Source organism: Heteronotia binoei, chromosome 16 (assembly GCF_032191835.1).
Source record: "Heteronotia binoei isolate CCM8104 ecotype False Entrance Well chromosome 16, APGP_CSIRO_Hbin_v1, whole genome shotgun sequence".
NCBI lineage: Eukaryota > Metazoa > Chordata > Lepidosauria > Squamata > Gekkonidae > Heteronotia > Heteronotia binoei.
This window is the reverse complement of record NC_083238.1, coordinates 17,266,631-17,288,802: the sequence shown is the minus strand read 5'-3', so window position 1 is coordinate 17,288,802 and position 22,172 is coordinate 17,266,631. Positions and strand designations below refer to the sequence as shown.

Here is a 22,172-nt window from a genome sequence, read left to right as displayed (position 1 = left end):
CCTCAAGTTTCAAAACGATTGGACCAGGGGGGTCCAATTCTATGAGCCCCCAAAGAAGGTGCCCCTATCCTTCATTACTTCCTACGGAAGGAAGGCATCGAAAAGGTGTGCCGTCCCTTGAAATGTGATGGCCAGAACTCCCTTTGGAGTGCAATGACGCTTGTCACAGCCTTGATCTCGGCCCCACCCCCAAAGTCTCCCGGCCCCACCCCAAACTCCCCCGGCCCCACCCCAAAGTCTCCCGGCTCCACCCCCAAAGTCTCCCGGCTCCACCCCCCAAAGCACCCTGGCACCACCCCAAAGTCTCCCGGCCCCACCCCCAAAGTTTCCCGGCACCACCCCCAAAGTCTCCCCGCCCCACCCCCAAAGTCTCCCCGCCCCACCCCCAAAGTCTCCCGGCTCCACCCCCAAAGTCTCCCGGCACCACCCCAAAGTCTCCCGGCTCCACCCTCAAAGTCTCCTGGCACCACCCCAAAGTCTCCCGGCTCCACCCCCAAAGTCTCCTGGCACCACCCCAAAGTCTCCCCGCCCCACCCCCAAAGTCCCCCGGCACCACCCCCCAAAGTCCCCCGGCACCACCCCCCAAAGTCCCCCGGCTCCACCCCCAAAGTCCCCCGGCTCCACCCCCAAAGTCTCCCGGCTCCACCCCAAAGTCCCCTGGCTCCACCCCAAAGTCTCCCGGCTCCACCCCCAAAGTCTCCTGGCTTTACCCCAAAGTCTCCCGGCCCCACCCCCAAAGTCTCCCGGCTCCACCCCAAAGTCCCCCGGCTCCACCTTAAAAGTCCCCAGCTATTTCTTCAATTGGCCTTGGCAACCCTAGCGGTAGCCCCTGGACACCTGCTGTCGAAGGAATCCGGGCGGGGGGGGGGGGTTCCCTGCACGTCTTCCAAGCCCCCGCCCCACCCAGCAGCGCGGAAACCTGGCCCGAGCCCGGCCCTCTCCTGAATCCCGGCCCGCCGAGCGCGCCTCGCCCAAGGAAAAGGCGCCGCTGCCGCTTTAAGGGGCTTCCTCCGCTTTCGGCGAGCAGCGCCCTGAGCCGCCTCCATCCCCGCGCGCAGGCAGCGGCCGAGAGCGAGCGAGCACGCAGCGGCGGCGGCGGCGGCAGCACAGCCCAGGCTCTCCGGCGTGCTGGGCAGGGAGGGCGGCCAGCATGTCCAAGCACCCTTCCTCGTACGGCAAGAACGGGCTGGCGGACCCCGCCTTGCAGGTGGCTTCGCTTTCCCGCCTGCCCAGCGGGAGCCGGGGGGGGGGGCGGGCGGGGGGCGGTGGAAGGCCTGCCCGGGTTCGCCGGGGCTTCTCGCTGCTCGCCCGGAAGGGCTCGGATCCCTGTCCCGTGCCTCCCCCCCCCCCCTAACCGGCTCCCTTCTGCCCCCCTTTCGCCAGGGCTCCCGAGGCACGGCCACGCGCAGGAGCCGCTTGAAGCGCTCCGATGGCAGCACCACTTCCACCAGCTTCATCCTCCGGCAGGTAAGCGCGGCTTGGGGCTGCCCGGCGGCCAGGGGGCTCTCCGGCTCCGGCGGCGGCGAGCAGAAGGCAACGTGGGTCGTCCCTCGCTGCTAGGGGAGCCTCTTCTTGCAAGCGGCGGCGGCGGCGGCGCGGGGCTTTGCTCCCCGACGGGGGTGTTTCGGCGGCCGTGCAAACCGGGGAGAAAGTCGAGCGGGCCGGGAGGGTGTTTTGCAGAAGGCGCCTTCTGCAAAAAGCTCGGAGGCGGCGTTTTCTGCGCTGCTTTTTTTCCAGAAGCCTTTTAGCGGACGGGATGCTGTTGGAGCGAGTGGCGTGGAGGGATGGCTGGGACCGGGAACTTAGAAGGGAAAGGATATGATATGTATAGGAAAAATGCAAGGGGGAAAGCCTCGGTGGCCAGGCACCCGCTCTGGGGCAGGAGTAGCGAGGTTGCTGAAGTCCGGTTCCCCAGGCTACGGGTTGCAACGAACGTTTGCGTGGCTTCTGACAATCTGCAGGGGGTGCTCCCCCCGTTCGCGTGACCTGCTCGTTAGGGGGGCAGTTTTGCAAATTGGGAGTGGTGAAAGAAAAACCTATGCAACTCTGCATGTAGGCCAGTGGCTTTGGAAGAGCAGGCTTCTACCAATCCCCTTCCTCTGGGAGTTGCGCAGGAAAGAATCTGGGTGAATTGCAATGGAAGGCCAAAAAACGATGGTGCTGAATTAATCCTAAACTCGGATTTTAAACTGGATCGAGGAGTTGGCCGTGGAAAGGGTTTCTCCTGGGAATCCATTCTGAAACACATTTCCCTCGTTATTTATTTGCCCTTCCTTTGCTTCCTGTAGTTTCCTCCTCAGGCCAAATTTTAGACTGTAAGCTTTTTGTAGCAGGGACTTTTCTACTTTGTAAAGTGTTGTCCATATTGATGGCACTTTAAAAAATAAACAGAGTCTTTGAACAAACACAGAGAACATTTCCCATGTCCCTGTATTGTCACAGCCAACTCATGTGCATGTAGAATTAGCTGCAGCCAAGGATCTTGGGCCTTTAAGAATTACTCATTTCTGGCCATATTGTCTGTCTGACTGGCTTTATAGGTCAAGCTGCAAATCTACAAAAGCAAACATTTTTTGTTCTGGCTTGGTTGGTGGACTTTCTCTATATAGTGTAGGAGAGGGGTACAATTGAATCGAATGCGTCTAAAAATTTGGATTTGAAATAAATATGCACTCGATTCTGCCTTAACCTGCTGAATCTAAAAAAATTATACTTAGATTAACAGTTAATTAGCGAAGATTTGGAGGAATGAAACAAGACAAGAATTTAGCTTTGTGGGAGGAAGTGTTATTCTCTACAAGTGGGTAAGAGTTTTGATGTGTATATAGGAAGATAAGGGAAAAGGGAAATGAGAAATTGGTAGGGAAATGAGAAATTGGAGCAAAGCATAGTTCTGGGGGCTTAAACTGCTTAAACTGGCAACTCTGGGGTTCTGTGTATCTTCTCTTTCGTGGCTTGTAGCATCTTTTACCAGCCAGCAGTTTTCAGTGACGCTTTTAGCTACTGCCTCTTTTGTATTGTAATTTGCTGTCAAGCAATAGAGTGAGTTAGATGTCCTGAACTGAATTAGGTCATATTGGCTCTACAGTGTGCTGATCATTAGACTTGTGTGCAAGGAAACTCCTTGCAACACAGGCCTCTTAGAACACTTTTACCTGTTCCTGAAATCAATGAGTACATGCCTGTATACTGTGAGTAACTGATGTTTCTAATAATGGGTGAGAACTATAGTTTGTGTGTACCCAGAAGAGCCAGTTTGGTGTAGTGGTTAAGTGCGTGGACTCTAATCTGGAAGAACAGGGTTTGCTTCCCCACTCCTTCACCTGCACCTGCTGGTATAATCTTGGGCCAGTCACAGTTTTCCCAGAATTGTTCCTTTGAAGAGCAGTTCTCTGAGAGCTCTCCCTACCTCACAGGGTGTCTGTTGTGAAGAAGGGAAGGGAAGGCCGCTCTGAGTGAAGGGCAGGGTATAAATCCCAGTCTCTTCATCTTTTACCCACAAAAGGGAATCAAGGCAATTGCTGTACACACAGGAATGGATCCAAAGAACTGCAGTTTATTGTGTGTGCTCAAAGAAGTGTGGGGTGGTTTCTCTTACAGCTGTGCTCCATTCTGCAGGGCAGACCACTTTTGAAACTGGAGGGGAATTGCAAAAGTAGTTTGTGGTATATTGTAGGGACCTGCTTTTAGAGCAAGGATCCCGTATAACAAAGCACTTGCAAATGTGTAACTTAGCTCTCTGGATCCTAGCCACAATAATTTTAAAAAAAAAAAGTCAGTTGTGACTCTTCTGCATGGAAGTATATTTGATACAAAGTCACTGCTGTAATTTTTGTGTTCAGCCTCAGGTTCTTAGGCCTTTCTGTTATGTATTTTGCATACATTGGTGGTCTTTTTCTAGGGCCTAACATGCATGCTTGCTTTTTTTTATTATTATAATATGTATGGTCTGATTTGGTAAAAATTAAGCACATTAAATTCTATTGATTTCAATGGAACAGTTCTGTGCATGCGTATCTTTCCTACTGAGCTCAATGCAAAGGGCTTCACTTTTGGCAGGGCTCTGTTATACCATGCTTTAGACAGTTTTTATTACCTTATCAAGTCTTTCATTTGCATTGTTCTCCAGTTCTGTAAGCCTGGTCCTAATGCATTGTTTATTGGAGGCCCTTGCTGTCTGATTGACTTTTGTTCATTCTTTGTATTCCGCCTTGAGTCTCAGTGAGGAAAGTAGGCCATAAATGAAGCTAATAATAATAATTTTATGTATTGGATGGCCTCTGACTATGTGTTGTATACATCTTCTTAAATGAGTTATGGTGTGTATGTATAGAGCAGGGGTGGCCAATGGTAGCTCTCCAGATGTTTTTTGCCTACAACTCCCATCAGCCCCAGCCATCCGTGCTGGCTGGGGCTGATGGGAGTTGTAGGCAAAAAACATCTGGAGAGCTACCATTGGCCACCCCTGGTATAGAGTATTCTATTGACATCAATTTTTTTTATTGTTAAAGCACAATGTGATGGCGCTATGATTTTCAAATTAACACCACGTTTTTGTGGCGGTGTGGTTTTTTTATGGCCTGTTTTGAAGCTATGAATTATGCTTGGTGTGTAAACTGAGTGGAATGAGTCTGCTGGAGGTTTCTATTGCTGCTTTAAATCAAAGATTTGCTTTTTGCCTGCATTGTTTTCTGCTTAAACTTGAATTGCTAACCCCCCCACTGCCGAGTGCTTTGGTAAGGTTCTTTATTCATTCATTTTGGGTACAGGTGAACATATATTTTACAGTTTGGTCTATAACTCCCCCCCTCCTCCGCCACCAGCCAGATTCTACAGCGTTCTTGGTACTTTATCCAACGTTCTCTCATGGTCATGCATTACTTTGAAAGTTTGTTGTTATTCCCCGAGGGAAGATATGGGGATTGTTTTGTTGTGACAATCCTCTGAAATAAAATCTAGCCATTCGTGTCCAGAATGAGGGAATGATGTTTCATTCTAGGAACTGCTGACTCTCTGCCTGGGAGCTGGAGATGCAACAGACAGTTATGCTTTAGCTGGAATTTTCACCTGTCCAGTTTAAGCCAGGCAGCCCTTTGAGAAGGCAGCCACGGCCCTTGGTAGTGTGGAAAGAGGAAAGGAGTGTGTGTGCACCACTGATAATAATATGGTACTCTGTAAACCTGCTGAAGCCAGCAAAATCTTGTATGCTTGGTGAGGCTAAACCTTGTGTAGAACCCTCTTTCCTCAGGCAGAGGACGCTGGCAACTATCCCATAACCAATACCATCTCTCTCCTTCTTCTTTTTTAGTTTTGTGGCATTTGGTTTTGGATAATTTGTTGGGTAGGGGCTGTGATTCGGCGGTAGAGCTTCTGCTTGTTATGCAGAATGTCCTGGGTTCAACCCACAGCATTTCCAGGTAAAAGGATCAGGTGGCAGGTGATATGAAAGATTTCAGCCGGATTCTCTGGAGAGCTGCAGCCAGTTTGAATAGGCAGTACTTATGGTGATTGACAAGCAGAGCTTGTTTTGAGCAGGAATTGGCTTGGCGTCAGGAAGTGTGACCTAATATGCAAATGAGTTCTAGCTGGGCTTTTTCTACAAAAAAAAAGTGCTGTTGACCAGTGGTCTGATTTGGGATGAGGCAGCTTCGGGTTTTCATGTGAGTTGCGTCATTATGAGAAAATCTGCATTTATACTTTTTTGCTTTTGACGATAGGTGCGATCCAGTTAAGCTTTTGGACTAAATCTTGCCCATTTCCCCTCCTTAGGGCTGCCAACCTCCAGCGGGTGGCTGGAGAACTCCCGCTATTACAACTGATTCCCAGGCAACAGAGATCAGTTCACTTGTAGAAAACAGCTCTATTGGAAGGTGGAGTCTGTGGCATTATAGCTCATTGAAGTCCCTCCACTCCCCAAGCGCCTCCCTCCTCAGACTCCCCCTCCAAAATCTCTAGGTATTTCCCAACCAGGAGCTGGCAAACCCATGATTATTGCCCTCATCCCACAATGCCTGGCATAGCTTGACTTGCTGTCAAAGGGGATCCATCCTTCTGTTTTGGTGTAGTGGAGAGCCAGTTTGGTGTAGTGGTTAAGTGTGCGGACTCTTATCTGGGAGAGCCAGGTTTGATTCCCCACTCCTCCACTTGCACCTGCTGGAATGGCCTTGGGTCAGCCATAGCTCTGGCAGAGGTTGTCCTTGAAAGAGCAGCTGCTGTGAGAGCCCTCTCCAGCCCCACCCACCTCACAGGGTGTCTGTTGTGGGGGAGGAAGGTAAAGGAGATCGTGAGCCGCTCTGAGACTCTTCGGAGTGGAGGGCGGGATATAAATCCAATATCTTCATCTACCTCACAGGGTGTCTGTTGTGGGGGAGGAAGGTAAAGGAGATTGTGAGCCGCTCTGAGACTCTTCGGAGTGGAGGGCGGGATATAAATCCAATATCTTCTTCATCTATCTTCTTTTCACCAACAGAATTATCAAATTGAATCCAAGCTATCGTCACTTACCTGGTAACAGAGCAGTGAAATGTAATTTTACAGCCGAAAACCATTTGGGAAATGAACATTGGTAGGGCAGTGTCACTTCTGGAATAAACAGCATTTTGTTTTATGTTTGGATGATGCTTTCATTTGCAGCATAAAAAAACTATACATCATTTTCTTTATATGGTGGCTGTTCTGATGTTTGGAGAGTGCTTGAAATACACATGATCATAAAGTTGTGTACCGAGCTCAGGCTGTTGGCTACACTGATAAATCCTGGAGGACTAATAAATTTCGAGAGGCACCTGAGCAGGTCAGCTTCGTCTTTGTGTTGGCATTCCGCTGTGGGAGCGTTGTCACGCTACAAAACGGAATGACAGCGCTGCCGAGCTGAGCAATTCTTCAGTTTTTTGTTGGTGCTGGGAGTGAAAGAGACATCATTGTCACGCAAAAGAGAGAGAGTGGGAGACGGGGAGAGAGAACATGTCGCTTAATATAACCTTCTGTCCAAGGCATTTGAATGGTTGCATCAAAAATTAATAAAAAGAATCCGGTTTCATCTTGTATTATGGGGGTGTGCCTGTTCAGCAAAGAGGCTGTGGGCATGCTCTACAGCAGTCAGATTAATCTTTTCAGAAGGGTTATCCAGACAGTAGGCAGTGCCAGCCTTTAGGCAGTGTCAGCGCAACTAGTAAGCAAACCTAGGCCATCGTCTAGTGCAGGGGTGACTAAACTGTGGCTCGGGAGCCCCATGTGGCTCTTTCACACATATTGTGTGGCTCGCCAAGCCCCACAGCCCCATCGGCCAGCTTGGAGAAGCATTTCTCTCTTTAAATCACTTCTCCAAGCCAGCTTGGTGAATGCATTTAAAGCTGATTTCTTTCAACCTCTACCTCCCCCTCCCTCCCTTCCTCCCTCCCTCCCACTCTCAAACACCTGATGTTCATGTCTTGCAGCTCTCAACCATCTGACATTTATTCTATGCGGCTCTTACGTTAAGCAAGTTTGGCCATCCCTGGCCTAGTGCGTGCAGAATTTGGAGAGGTGCCTGTAAGCCCTGCAGTGAGGTGTCCCTTTCTCTGGGCTCAGTGACTGCCCTCATACTTGTGCTTCTAGGATGCCACCTGCAGCTACGTGCCCTGTGGGGCAGGTGGAGGCAAGAAGGAGGGAGAAAGGAGGCACCGCTGTTGTACCTGCGTCTGCAGGCTGAGCCTGGTGGGGTAAAAGGAGCCTTCTTGGCTGCTCTTACTCTGTGCTGCCCAGACGTCATTGGCTCTTCAGATTTACCTTTGCATCAAGATGACATTGCAACTTAAATAAGATTTTAGAAATAGTGCCAAGTTTGCTATAAAGCTAGGAGTTTGTTTTAATTTTGAGAATTATATTCACCGTCCCTAATGAGGACACCGCCATTTTAGAATTTCCGTACACGGCTGGAGCAAGATCTGAGTCCAGCAACACCTTGAAGACCTACCAGGTTTCTAAGGTACAAGCTTTTGTAGTCGAAACTTGTTCCCGCTTATACCGTGAGAATCTTGTTGATCTTTAAGGATCTATTGAACTTTAATTTTGCTCCTCTACTGCAGACCACTGACATGGTGACCCACCCGAAACCCTTCACTGTTACCTTTATCCAAATTCACTTCTGTGGTCTGTATACAGCCGCAAAACTCTGAAATCTTAAGCGCTGTTTTTCTTAAGTTTTCTTAAGTGGGATAGAATTTCTATCAGTCCATACTGCTGAGCTTCACTTTGCCCCCTTTGCTGTTTCTGAAGGTCTGCTGAGATCCCCTCCCCCTGGAAAGAAATTTCAGGAAGCTCAGTGGGCTGCAGTGGGAGGGCGGAATCAGTGGGAATTACTGTACCATCTGAAGAAAATAAAAGTGCACTTGAGTTTTAGGTACTGCGTGGTTAGCTACATACTGATGTCGAATTTGCATGTAAAATCAAGATTGCAGTTGGAGGCCAAAAATGCTGAAACTGAGAAGAGTTCATTTGTTCCTTTGGATTCTCTGTTTTTATTTTGGGGTAAAGGTAAAGGTGGCAAAGCTGCATTACTGCAGTCTGAGCTCCCTGCTCAGTGCCTGAGTTCAATCCCGGCAGTGATAGTGTTTTGCCTTGCAGGTGGTTGACATCGGTGAGATTTAAGCTAACCTCTTCAACAAGAGAAGTTTAGAAACCTTGAGATGTGCATAACAATGACTATAACTTTATCCCCTTAATTTTTGGTTTGCTTAACCTGGAAGGTCCCAGTGCTGTGGAAATATGCCATTGATGGGGTGGATATAACATCAGTGTATGGCCTCTAAATGTTCCTGGATCTTTCTTAATCTCGTGGAAATTGGTAACAATGGAGACCAGGATAAAAATCAGCTCTCTGCTGCACTGACTGTGCCTCTTCCTAGAACACTAGGCCATCTTTATCACTTCGGGGCTGGAAACTGGAAACTTCATCGATCGCCAGCAAACTTTATGACTAAAGTCCTGGATCAGACCTTTAAAACCCTTGGTGGTCTGGTCTTGCTTACCTGTTTTTCCTCTTGTTAAGGTCATTCATGCATGCCCTACTCTGTCTTCCTGCCTGCTGTGAACAATTGCAGTGAGGAGAATACTCAGGACTTACGAGCTGTTATAGCCAGGGACTTGGCAGCAGAGAAGAAGAGTCGGCTTTTATAGCCCACTTTTCACTACCTGAAGAAGTCTCAGAGCAGCTTACAATCCCCTTCTCTTCCTCTCCCACAACAGACACCCTGTGAGATAGATGAGACTGCGAGACCAAGCTGGCTACACATGGAGGAGCGAGGACTCAAGCCCAGTTTCCCAGATTAGAGTCCACCACTCTTAACTACTGGTCTTAACTAGGACAGGATATTTGATGTGTTTGGTCTTTAGTCAATCTTCCTGGAAGACTTTGATCTTTTGCCACAGGTGCTGAGTAGGCCTGTCTACTGGGTTTAGGTTTAAGGACTCTTGCCCAGATGGCTAGATATGTGACACCTTGGGAGCCCCGTTGCCATTTTGGGAATCTATGATCCAGCATTTTGCTTGGTTAGTCCTCAGCAGTTGTACCTGTCATGGTTGGATTCTATTACATCTGACAAGATATCTGTGCCCCAAATGTTCTCTTCTTGTCTTCACAGTTTGTTCAGTGTCTTATATTTCCACCCTGGTGAACATTTTACCTCTGAGTTAGTTGCTAGCCTGATAGCTCTCAAGCAGCCCAGTGAGAGAGAGAGAAGGCCTGGCAAGCCCACACACACATCTGTTGTTTCAGGAGCACAGATAAATACTCAGGCATTTATCATCTTCATCTCATTAGCTAAGGGGCATTGTAGCTTTGTTTATCATTAAAATAACCTCCTGTCTCCTATGTGAGTATGTGTTTACAGATTTTCCTTATTTAATGCCTCCTCTCCCTGCTGTGTTCTTACTCAAATGTGCTACTTGGCTTACACTCTTGGTGGGTGAAGCAAGTTTTTCTTTTTATTATTACTTTTCAAAAATCAGCGTGTTTTTATTTATTGGAGTGAAATTGCTCTAATGTCCATTTGATGAGAAACGGTTGCATCTCCCTTTGCATCTGAAACAGTTAAGCTTTGCCGAAGGTGGTGAAAACTTGCAAATTGCTTAGGTCTTGGTGGCTACGTAAATCGCAAATCTACGTCTACTCAAATTGGGATTTCCGAGTTCGTGAACCATTTGGGCTCCCTTTTGTGGCTGCCTTGATGACGAAGCTGGAAAAACAATAAGTCCTGGCTGGATAGCATGCCAGGGTGATGTGGGTGGTGCTCTAATTTATGGGATGGTTTCTGCCCCAGGGCACATGGATTAGGGCAGTTGAGTTTAAAGGGGTTGTCATTCACATGTGTCATTGTTACTTACAGGGCTTTTTTTTTTTTGAGCAGGAATGCACAGGAACACAGTTCTGGCTGGCTTGGTGTCAAAGGGTGCAGCCTAATATGCAAATGAGTTCCTGCTGGGCTTTTTCTACAAAGAAGCCTTGTGTGAAACGATGGTGATGCCAGGGGGTGTGTGGCCTAATATGCAAATAAATCCCTGCTGGACTTTTTCTACAAAAAAAGCCCTTACTTGCATTTAAGAGGAGCCTCATTTTACAAGGGGGAGGATCAGGCTCTGAGCCCAGTGTTTCCTTCTAAACACGAATATGGAAGATTTTGCCGGGGGAGAGGGGGATGGTGAGCAGTAGTGTATTAACCTTTCCACCCACCCACTGATTCTCTCTTGTAATGCCTCTACCAGCCATTCGCCTTCCCTAACCACCTGGCTTCCAGGAGAAAATGCCTGGGCAAAGGGTGCATTGGCAGGGAAGAATCAGTGGGTCCCCATTTTGCTGTCCTTCATTGCACATGTTCTCTTTGCTGCTTTTGCTTTTGTGTTAACTGGAGGACATTTGTTTACCAACATGCTTTAGGGAATCAGGTGAGTGGCTATTTGCATCTCTGTAGTCTTATTCTTGATTATTGATTCTTCTATAAACAAAACATTGGTTATGCTTGCAGTAAACCATGTATGGTTACTATCTTTATGAGCATCTTGACAGTTACTGGAAGTTGCACGGCTGCCACGTTTTTCCACGTGAAGGGAAGTTCTGCTTTTCTGCTTATCGAGCTTTCAGCGTTTACAGTTTTTCTTCAGCCAACACTATTTCTGTGGCTTGAAACAATAGGGTTTTTTCGTCCTCTGCCAACCGCAGCAGCAAACGGATTCGGTAAGCAAAGCTAATCCCAGAACTGCACTGACACAGTTGATGTTTCTGCACTAGTATTCGATTTGGCATGAGGAGTGCTATATGTTTGAAGTTGTTAAATAAATACACTTTCAGCTTTGCGAAAAGGCTTGCCAGAAAAGAAGGAACCGATATCCAGATCTGCCTTTTCCCCAACTTTTCTTAGCAGAGTGCAGCTGAAGCAAGAAATCTAAAATGAATGACAACAAGCATTTTGGAAAACAAGAGAACCTAATAATTCTTTAGAGAGCAATTAAAATATGTGCAGAATCTAGTTTTTGCAGGGGAAGTACCTTCTGCATTGCCATCTCTTCCCTCAACTTTCTTGTGGATTTTTAATAGCAACATAAAATCATAGCATGCTGACTAAGTGTGCTGACTCTTATCTGGGAGAACCGGGTTTGATTCCCCACTCCTCCACTTGCACCTGCTAGCATGGCCTTGGGTCAGCCATAGCTCTGGCAGAGGTTGTCCTTGAAAGGGCAGCTGCTGGGAGAGCCCTCTCCAGCCCCACCCACCTCATGGGGTGTCTGTTGTGGGGGAGGAAGGGAAAGGAGATTGTGAGCCGCTCTGAGACTCCTTGGAGTGGAGGGCGGGATATAAATCCAATATCATCATCATCTTCTTCACAACTTTGGTAAACTGGAGTCCAACCATTGCAGCTACTTGTGCAAGAACTGTGGTAGGTTGCTGTTGGAGGCATGATTGAGCTGGTGGTGCTTGGGTGCATGTCTCCCCTTCTTCATATGTGCTTTATGGATGTGTGCAGTGTTTGCACAAACACAGATCCTTGGGTTTTGATGCTGGGTATTCTCTGGTGCACCATGGAATCATGTGACTTATACAGCAGATGAGCGCAGTTGTGGTAGTGTTGCTTGCGCGATGAGGCTGACATCAGGTTGCCCCATAAATGAAATGCTCCTGACTACTGTGGTGCACTCTATACTGTGACAATTCCTCCTCTTCCTTCTGCCGCTTCCTCTTCTTGGACCTTCAAAAGCCAACACTCCAGACAGACACTGCTCAAACAGAACAGAAGGAGTTCTTCTGAGAAGTCTGGCTATGTTTCATTAGACGATGTTTCTGGCCATACAGTTAATGCTTTCTTTGCACTCATACGGTCCTTAAGTGGGGATATGGGGTTGGCTCCTTGAGTGGAAAATTGGCTTGAATTCCCCTCCCCCCCCCGAATAGTACAGAAAAGTTGACCAGTAGATTTAGAAGGTTGTGTTATTATTGAAGAAGTTGTCTTTCTTCTTCTGATACAACAGTGCAATCAGCGTTTGCGTTTTTTTTTTTTCAGGTTAATAAATGGTTTATTTGATAAAATTCTTAGTACAACTATAACTTGAAAAAATACAAGGTTGCGTATATCTTAATGAGTTTGGTCAATTAAAAACAGCAAAAGAAAAGAAAACAAAAAAGAACATCCAACAATAAACAGTACATTTTAACCAGCAAAAGTTATATAACCAAAACAAAAAAGAGGGACAAGCCAATGTTAAAATTGCGTAATCATATACAGTGGAATGAGTTATAACCACAAGAAGTCTTTATATAATTTACTTTTGTTATAAGAATTTATATAAAATGGATCACTATCAATTCTTTCCAGGATAGGAAACCAAATTGCATTGCGTTTTTTAAAGCACCAGGGAAATGACATTAATTTAAGGCAAGTGTCGGGGTGGGTGGGTGGGGGGGGAAGGATCCTGCTGGAAGTTACCAGCCAGAAGGTGGAGCTTGGCAAAATAATGTCTATTCTGCAAAGCCAAAGCTTTGTTTGATAGAAACTGTGTGGCAGCACAAATTCCCCGCTTCTCTCCAGTGATGTGAGCAGACAGCCAGGACACCCCAACTGCACTGCTGGCTAGGCAGTGCTCTGTTGGGATGGTGCTGGCTTGTCCTCACTTGGTCAAGAGCGTGGCTGGTCTGGCGTACCCCTCCCAGCCACAGTGCACCCAGGATAGGCCTGCAGGGATGGGACAGCAGCCAGGCTGCAGGGCTTTCTTCTGAGGAAAGAAGTAACCTGCCAAGCATCTGCTGGGGCTGGATTGTAAGCAGTGCCCCCTGAAGTAAGAGGCAGATCTGTTGACAAGTGATGGAGAAAGGCTTCTGGCATAATGCCAGATGGATTGGGCCAGGAGGAACCTGCCGAGGCCCATGACAGCTTTCCTCTAGTCCCCAGGACTTCAAGGTCTTATGGGTAGTGTTGAAATGGCCAAGAGGGTATGATATGATGCCTCACTGGTTATTTAATGAAGGTCCAAAAGTAGGCCTGGGATGTTGTTGTAGCTGATTCTGCTCAGAGCATTGGGGAGCAGAGGTCAGTGCAATAGGAATAGTTGCAATGGTGGTATCAGCTGTGGACCTGGGACAGGAGGAGGCCAAGAAGAAGTAATGTATTTATTTCCATTCCCATTTTGTAATGTGTATATTCCCTCTTTTTTGCATGGGGACATTTAAACGGGATTATGCATCTGAAGGCTATAGTTTCCTTCCCTGCCACTGTTTCAAAATTCTGCTCTTTTTATCAGCTGTTTTTTTCATGCAGAATATTAATAATTTTGTTTTGTGAGGTGTCCTATGCAGGTTTCTGAAGAGTCAGTGTGTAAATTAACTAAGATTTCAGGTTTTCACGGCTGGTAACATCATTAGGGTTTGTAGAATCTTTCGGGCTCAAGTGCCGTGTTCTACTGGAGAAAGTTTTTCTTCCAGATGTTTCGTTCTCAGCTGCGTTTTGTTCTCAGCTGTAAATTAACTGTTTAGTGATTATAGTAATCCATAATTTGAAAGGTTCACCAATTGCAGCATGCAGGTAGTAAGGGGGCATAAAGTAAGGAGTACAAGATTGTCCTCGAGGAAGCTCAAGAGATCATTCTGGGGATTTAATAGGATGCTACCTTCCTAGTGCCTCATCTTTATTGGTTCCTAGGTCAGTAATCAGCCCACTAAAATAAATACATTATAGGCCATGCCATCCATGTATAAAGCTGGATTGGTTTATTTTCTGCTATGGTGCCTTCCTTTTACAGGCTTTATCTCAGTGCCATAAGGGGTCACACATTCTGTTGTGGAGATTGCAAGAATAGATTTTCACATGTTCGCTTAGAATTCAAAATGATTTTAAACCAAAAAGAGATTTTAAAAAACCTTAAAGGAACACATACTTCTAAAAGAACACATACTACTCTCTATTTAACAGTTGATGTTTTTTTTTTTAATCTGTCCTGGTCAGGGGAGCAATTAAGGGTCCCCTCCTGGCCACTGTAAGTATCTGAAATGAAACCGCAGCTCAGAGCTGTAATGCGTGGCTTGCATGATTAAGGTCCCAAATCTAATTCCTGGCATCTCTAGTTAAACAATCTCTCTGGAGAGTTTGTATGAGCTGCCAGATACTCTCTTATCTGACAGGTGTAGTTCAATTAGATTCACGCACCTCCGCAAGGGACAGAAGTCAATTATCAACATTCTAGTATAGAGGAGTATGTAGGTCATCTGAATGCTTGCTTAGGTCTTTGAAAAACGCTGTAACAATGTATTAGATTCTTCCCCCCACCCCCACGAACTTGCTTGAAAATACGAAGCCTTTCTTGGATTGGCTTATTAATGGAACAAGGAATTCAGTTTATAGCAAAATAATGTTTATTCTTTGTTTGATAGAAACTATGGGGCATTCAATGCCTGATGTATTGCAAGAGATACTGGATTTCCTGATGTAGTTCAGGAGATGTTTGATTGCTTGATGTAGCGCAGGAGTTGCTGGATGACTTAATTCTGCAAAGCAGTGAGATGTTACTGTGATTTCTTCATAGGTGTATACACCAGAGGCATTGAATCTAGCTCGCGCATACAGTTATATAATTTAGGTTGAAGAGACAATGAGGAGGTTTGAATTAATAGATTTTTTGGGGGTGAAGGCTGACAAAAGCACCTCTCTCCCAGATGAAACTAAGCAAAACATTTGTGGGTAAAGCTAAAAATTGGATGTGTTCTTTAGATGTTCCCTTTATTGAGCTGTGAAAACCAGAATAATAGAGGCGGTGTACACTGTTTTAAGACTTGAATGGAGGCAGTGGTCCAGCCAGTCGTCATCCCTGTTCATATTAAGAGTGCCCCCAAGATCATAGACGTGTTGTCCTTTGAAAATTTCGCTGCCTCCTGTTACATTTCGGAATTCCTAATAAAGTCCTTAGGAATTAGCACTTACTACTGTCCTGTTTTGACAGTTCTGTGCTGAAACACAGTGCATTTCTGACAGACACTTACACTTAGATGGCTCGGACTTCATGATGTTCCCACACAAAGGCTGCATCCGCATGGCAAGGATTCTCCATCTTGCATTCATTGTCACGTTCGTTGTCACTGCAAGTACAGAGGGATTTGCCTCCTCAGCAACAGAGCACCTGAGTGAGTTGTCGACACCTTTTACTCTGTGAACCACCGTTTCTCCTGTATTTTTACCCACCAAGTCATTTGAAGATTTTTTTTTTTTAAAAAAAGGTAATTACTATAGTGGTTTAATGTTAATGTTAAGGGACGGTGACTCAGTAGTAGAGCATCTGCTTGGGAAGCAGAAGGTCCCTGGTTCAATCCCTGGCGTCTCCAACTAAGAGAATCCAGGCAAAAAGGTGTGAAAAACCTCAGCTTGAGACCCTGGAGAGCCGCTGCCAGTCTGAGAAGACAATACTGACTTTGATGGACCAAGTGTCTGATTCAGTATAAGGCAGCTTCATATGTTCATATACTATTTTAGGGGAGGGACTGTGGCTCAGTGGTAGACCATCTGCTTGGGAAGCAGAAGGTCCTAGGTTCAATCCCTGGCATCTCCAAAAAAGGGTCCAGGCAAATAGGTGTGGGAAACCTCAGCTTGAGACCCTGGAGAGCCATGAATGGGGCTGTGGCTCAGTGGTAGAGCATCTGCTTGGGAAGCAGAAGGTCCCAGGTTCAATCCCTGGCATCTCCAAAAAAGGGTCCAGGCAAACAGGTGTGAAAAACCTCCGCTTGAGACCCTGGAGAGCCGGTGCCAGTCTGAGAAGACAATACTGACTTTGATGGACCGAGGGTCTGATTCAGTATAAGGCAGCTTCATATGTTCATATGTTATAGTGCTACAGTAATTGCTGATTTATTTTAAGCTCCTCAAAAAGGCCTCCAATAGTGTAGAAGTGAAAAGGGTATAGTGAGAGGCTGGCCAAACGACAATGGTGGTGATGTGGGTTGTAGCCTTGAAACACGTGAACTTTCTCCCTTCTTCCCCTAGAGAGTGTGTTCGGATTGTGTTCTTTCCAAAAAGATCACAGCAAAGCAGGTTTGAGAGGGTGTGCCAAGGTTATAGTAGGAACGTGACTCCTGTCAAAAATCATGCTTCAGTTTGGAAGTGAGAGTGGAGAAAAACATGTGTGGAAGCTGCTAAACTCTACATCTGTTCTCAAAACTCTCTGAACATTGATTTATACACACACACACATATCTATGTATGTATGTATGTATATAACTTTAAGTTTTAACATAGACCATAACAAGTTGATTCCATCATTGTAAGGTAAGTGGTTATAAGAGTTACATCTGCTGGAAATACCTGGGCCAAAGGAGGCCAAACTAAAAATAACGAGAGAGCAGGCCTTCTCTATAAAAGCACCCCAATGGTGGAACCAGCTGCCGGAAGAGGTGCGGGCCCTACGGGACATTAGCCAATTCCGTGGGGCGTGCAAAACCGCCCTCTTCCGGCTAGCCTTCCAAGATGGAACCTGAAACAAACACCGTGCCATCACTAACATCAACATAACCGAGATTGCAGTAAGATAAGATGAGATTATTTTAGATTGATTTTAGATTTTTACATTATGTAAACTTAATGCTAAATTTTTAATGTATTGAACTGTATAACTGTTTTATTGTTCAATATGGCTTTTGCCACATTCTGTAAGCCGCCCTAAGCCTGCCTTGGCAGGGAGGGTGGGGTATTAATAAAATTTTATTATTATTATTATTATCATCATCATCATCGTCATCATCATCATCATCATCTCTGGATACTGATGAAAACTTCAGAGCACTCATTTTTTTAGGAGGAGGTGGCAATATCAAAGTTCAGGATAAAGGCTTATTGCCCTAGATGGCTGTTGGCCAAGCTGCCACTATCTGTGCTCATAAGTCTTCCTAGAAGCGTGGGCAGTATGCTTCAGTGCCATGAAGGAAGTATTTTTTACTGACCTCTGAGTTAGAAAATCCTGAGCTTTGTAAACCATGGAGTTGGATCCTGCGTTGCTATTATTCAGAAGGTGGTTCCATTTACACAAGGCTTGGGATTCCTGCATTTTTTTTTGCATATTGCCCGCTCAAGAGCAACCTCCTTTGTTGCATCCTATATTGCTTCTGATGGTCTCACAACTGTCAAGAGGAGCTTTTCAGCTGGGTGGGGAAAGATGCAGAGTACACCCAATCTATGGGGATTTAAGATCTAGCCCATTTTTTCCTGTCCTTGATGTAAATAATTGTGTTCTTAGACTGTACAGATATTTCTGTCTTGAACTCCTGCCCTGTACTTTCAATTTATTTTGCTTACTCAAACCAGGTGTCCAAAACTACAAAACCTTGATAACTGCAACCTTCTTGTTTTTTTATACTGCCACATTACCATTATTACCATCCTCTTAGAAGAACAAAAGAATCCCAGTATCAAGTGAGGGTGAACTGGTTGACGCTGGCTAGGTAGGGCGGCAGATTATGACATACTGTGTAAGGGCACAATTTATGATACAAGAAACCAACAATGGAAAGTTAAAGGGTTCTTAAAGCACTAGAAAGGCACACCAAAACGAGAAAAATGCAGGCTCCCTAAACTGCCTTGTCCCTGTTTTAAGATTGACAGGATACAAAATTTACTTGAGTAACAGAATGTCTTTTGTTCAGTACGTTTTTAAAAATAGAGACAGCTGCATGGTCTCACACATGAAAAAACAGAAAGTTCACCCCATACAGAGCAATCAGGTGCCAGCTTCCAGTTGAAATCCACTGTGGTACTCAAATTATCAAAGGCTGACCATCCTGCTTCTTATAGTGGGTCCCGTTAGGTACTGTTTTAGAAGGTTTGGGGATGATTTGGCTCCCTTGCTCTGTTAATGGGAACCCCATGGCCTCCTTACTTGGGTGTTTCTCTCATGTGACACTCTGGTTGAAGTGGGCACTCTGCTATTCAGTTCTGCATGCCTTTGTTTACTTCGTTAGTGTAGAAAAAATTGATCTTATTGAGGAATATAAATCACAACTAAATAAAACTGTGAGTGATTCCATGTCTGTGTTTCCCTATTTGACTGGGCTGCCTGAGAATCTACTGAATAATTCATTAAGGGGTAGAGCATCGTGTTGAGCCAAGAAGAAAAGTATTTGATAAATTGGAATTGTTAAAAATTTCAAATAATCTGGAAGCACCGGAAATGAGAGGCGTACTCAATCCCCCCAAAAGAGGGTACACATAAGACCAGAACCACTTGAGGCAGAACAAACTGGAAGATGGCTCTGCTGCTCACCCTTTCATGGTTTCTAATCTTTATTTATTTAAAGCAAAGTGCAAGGATTTCCAGGGCTTTTTTTGTAGCGGGAAGTCCTTTGCATATTAGGCCACACACCCCTGGTGTAGCCAATCCTCCAAGAGCTTACAGGGCTCTTAGTGCAGGCAGGGCCTACTGTAAGCTCCAGGAGGATTGGCTACATCAGGATTGTGTGGTCTTAATATGCAAAGGAATTCCTGCTAAAAAAAAGAAAAAGAACCCAAATGTTTTTGACGTTTCATATGATGTAGTGTGTTACTTGGGGCGGTGGTTGCCCTGCATAATCTAACATGGATCATTTACTTTTTAATATATGTTTGCCATTATTTTGATGTGGTTGCCAGCCTCCAGGTGATGCCTGGAGATCTCCCACTTTCACAACTGATCTCCAGCTGGCAGAGATCAGCTCCCCTGGAAAATAATAATAATAATAATAATTTTTTATTTATATCCTGCCCTCCCCGTCGAGGCAGGCTCAGGGCAGCTCACAGACATGGAAAGTGCCATGAATTACAGTAAATACATTATACGGTAAAATACAATAAAATACATTAAATAAATAAATAAATTAGCTAAAACCACAACAGAAATAATAATAATATTATTATTAATTAATATATTATTAATATATTATTAATATATTAATATATATTAATATATTATTAATATATTAATAATATTAATCACAGAAGCTCACACCTTGAATTAAACTTCGTTGGTCTTAAAGTTGCCGCCAGACTCCAACTTGGTTCTCATCGAGGTCTGAAAGGTCTCCTTCCTCTTGTTTCTGATACCCTAACATTTTGCCCAGCCAAGGATGCAACGATTCCAATCTAGCACTCTTGTTCTTCGCTTCTATGGCATTATATCATGCTGAAGCCCCTCCCCTCCTCAAATCCCACCTTCTCCTGGATCCGCTCCCAAAGTCTCCAGGTATTTTCCAACACAGACCTGGCAACCCTATTTTGGTACTGTGTTGAAGAGAGGTTCAAGATAAAAGCACAGATCTTTCCCACTGATTCCATACACATGTGGAAAGGAAACCAAACCTTAGTGGTGAGATACGGAACTAGGGACTCTTATTCAAGATTACCACAGAGGATGAATATAGGGTGGACTCCCCCTCCCAACCCCCCCCTCCCTGTTATAAGAAATAAGGTTTCAAGGATCAAAAAAATTTAAGTACCGCCCCCCCCCCCCCGTCCCGTGACCATTTGTCACTGCAGATATCTGCATTATAACTGATGGGAGAGCTTCCCTTGGTTCCACTGCTGCTATCTGAGTTCTCTGTATTAATCCGCTCTTCATCCTGGACATACAAAGAAAGTGACAGTAACGTTTCTTAAACGAGTGTTTCACACAAGCATTTGCTATATTCATCCCATGGACTAATACAGTTACTTAGAGTAGGCTGAGCTCTACTCTAAGGACTGGTTTGGGGCTGATTTGGAAACCTGCCTACTGTACTCAGCCCAAATGTACCTATTCATCTCCAGGGTCAAGCTCTTCCTGAAAAAAAATCTAACATATTGGAGCAAAAGCCACTTGAGGTGTTCCTTGGCTGAGTGGTAGAGTATGTTTTTGCATGCAGAACGTCCCAGGTTGAATCCCCAGCACCTCCTGTTAAAACGAGGCAGTAGGTGATGTGAAACAGCTCTGCTTGAGACTGTGGCACATTGCAGCTGGTCAGAGTAGATATTACTGACCTTGATAGAACAGTGGTTTGACTTTGAATAAGTCAGCTGCGTGAGAATCGCACCAATTGACTGTCGCAGACGGCATCGCATAGGCACACATCCGAAATTTCCTGGAACAAGTTTGCAACTGTTGTTAAACTGGATGAATAAACAGGGTTTTAAAATGTCAGGAAAGTTTTAAATGCCCTGGAGAATTGGAGAGGAAATGGCTGATCCAGTGTTCAACATGACAGAAGGTGTCTTTCATTGCATTTTGAAGGCAGCCTCACCCTGCAGGTGAAGAATCAGCCATGACCTCGTTTCAGTATTCCTTACCCATCATCCCTTTGATCAGCCTTTCTGTTCCAGTGCTTCCAGTGGCCCCTTCTTGATTAGCCATAGAAACCCTCCCAGTTGAGCATTATTTGCTGTCAACTGTGAACTCTGATCAGCAGCATTTTAATAGCCACCTTTTGAGGAGGGAATCTTTTGTGAACATCCACAGGAGTTTACACTTCATACGAAATAATATATTTCTCCAGCAGATGTGCTGCCCGGCTTACTGTCTCTATGGAAACAAGGTTTCATTTTTAAAATAGCCCAAAATTCGCAGGAGGGAAGTTCAGATATTAATAGCAAAGCAACGTACGTCTGAACAATAATGTGCCGGGTTATTTTAATTCCCATGATTCAACACTTTTTGCTCCCTTTAAACATATGAGTTATGTGTTTCCTTTTACTCTTCCTTTAAAAAGCAGCGTTCTTTTTAGTTCCCAAGTTTTTAATGCAGGAATATATTTTTCAGCTTGTTCTGATTTTGTTAAGAAACCAAGTGTTGTTTTCTTTCAAAAAATCGGATGGGGTAGGATAGTCACCTTGAACTATGAGGAAAGGCAGGGTAAACATGTTTTAAATGTCTCAAACATGTTTGAGAGCCAGTTTGGTGTAGTGGTTAAGTGTGCGGACTCTTATCTGGGAGAACCGGGTTTGATTCCCCACTCCTCCACTTGCACCTGCTGGAATGGCCTTGGGTCAGCCATAGCCCTGGCAGAGGTTGTCCTTGAAAGGGCAGCTGCTGTGAGAGCCCTCTCCAGCCCCACCCACCTCACAGGGTGTCTGTTGTGGGGGAGGAAGGTAAAGGAGATTGTGAGCCGCTCTGAGACTCTTTGGAGTGGAGGGCGGGATATAAATCCAATATCTTCATCTACCTCACAGGGTGTCTGTTGTGGGGGAGGAAGGTAAAGGAGATTGTGAGCCGCTCTGAGACTCTTTGGAGTGGAGGGCGGGATATAAATCCAATATCATCATCATCATCTTCTTCTTCTTCTTCTTCTTCTTCTTCTTCTAAAAAATTAAAAAAAAAATAGTGAAGAACTAGGTTGGAATGGAATTGCTGGTGATCGTGGATAGATATTACTCTGAGTCTGACCCCAGCAACACAGTTTGGAAAAACCAGAGTGGACGGTGAGTTCACGTTTCAAGACGTTCTTCACAATCCCCATGTGTTTTTGAAATGAAAGCTTCATTTCCCCTCTGCCCATATATAGATTTCTTAAAAAAAAAAAACAACAACAGACATTCTGTCATTTCCCCATTCTCAAAGTATATTTGCCATTTCTTCTTCATTTGGTGAAGTGTTTTATGTGGTGGTCATTCATTGTTTTTGTACAGAGGGGTTCTCGATGGCTTCATGTTCTACCAAAGTATTTTATGTCT

General features: G+C 45.3%; 1 protein-coding gene across 3 annotated transcripts in view; it reads left to right on the top strand.

Moving 5' to 3' along the window:
- Positions 1-1,146: 1,146 nt before the first annotated feature.
- The window catches only part of CACNB4 (calcium voltage-gated channel auxiliary subunit beta 4), a 296,369-nt gene continuing 275,343 nt past the window's right edge, over positions 1,147-22,172 (top strand). For all 3 annotated transcript variants that reach the window (XR_009556301.1, XM_060256987.1, XM_060256985.1), the window contains exons 1-2: positions 1,147-1,207; positions 1,384-1,467. Coding sequence is in view for 2 of the 3 variants with exons in the window: in XM_060256987.1 (XP_060112970.1) it covers positions 1,151-1,207; positions 1,384-1,467 (141 nt within the window). In the remaining variant the exon portion in view is untranslated. The remainder of the gene's footprint in view (positions 1,208-1,383; positions 1,468-22,172) is intronic.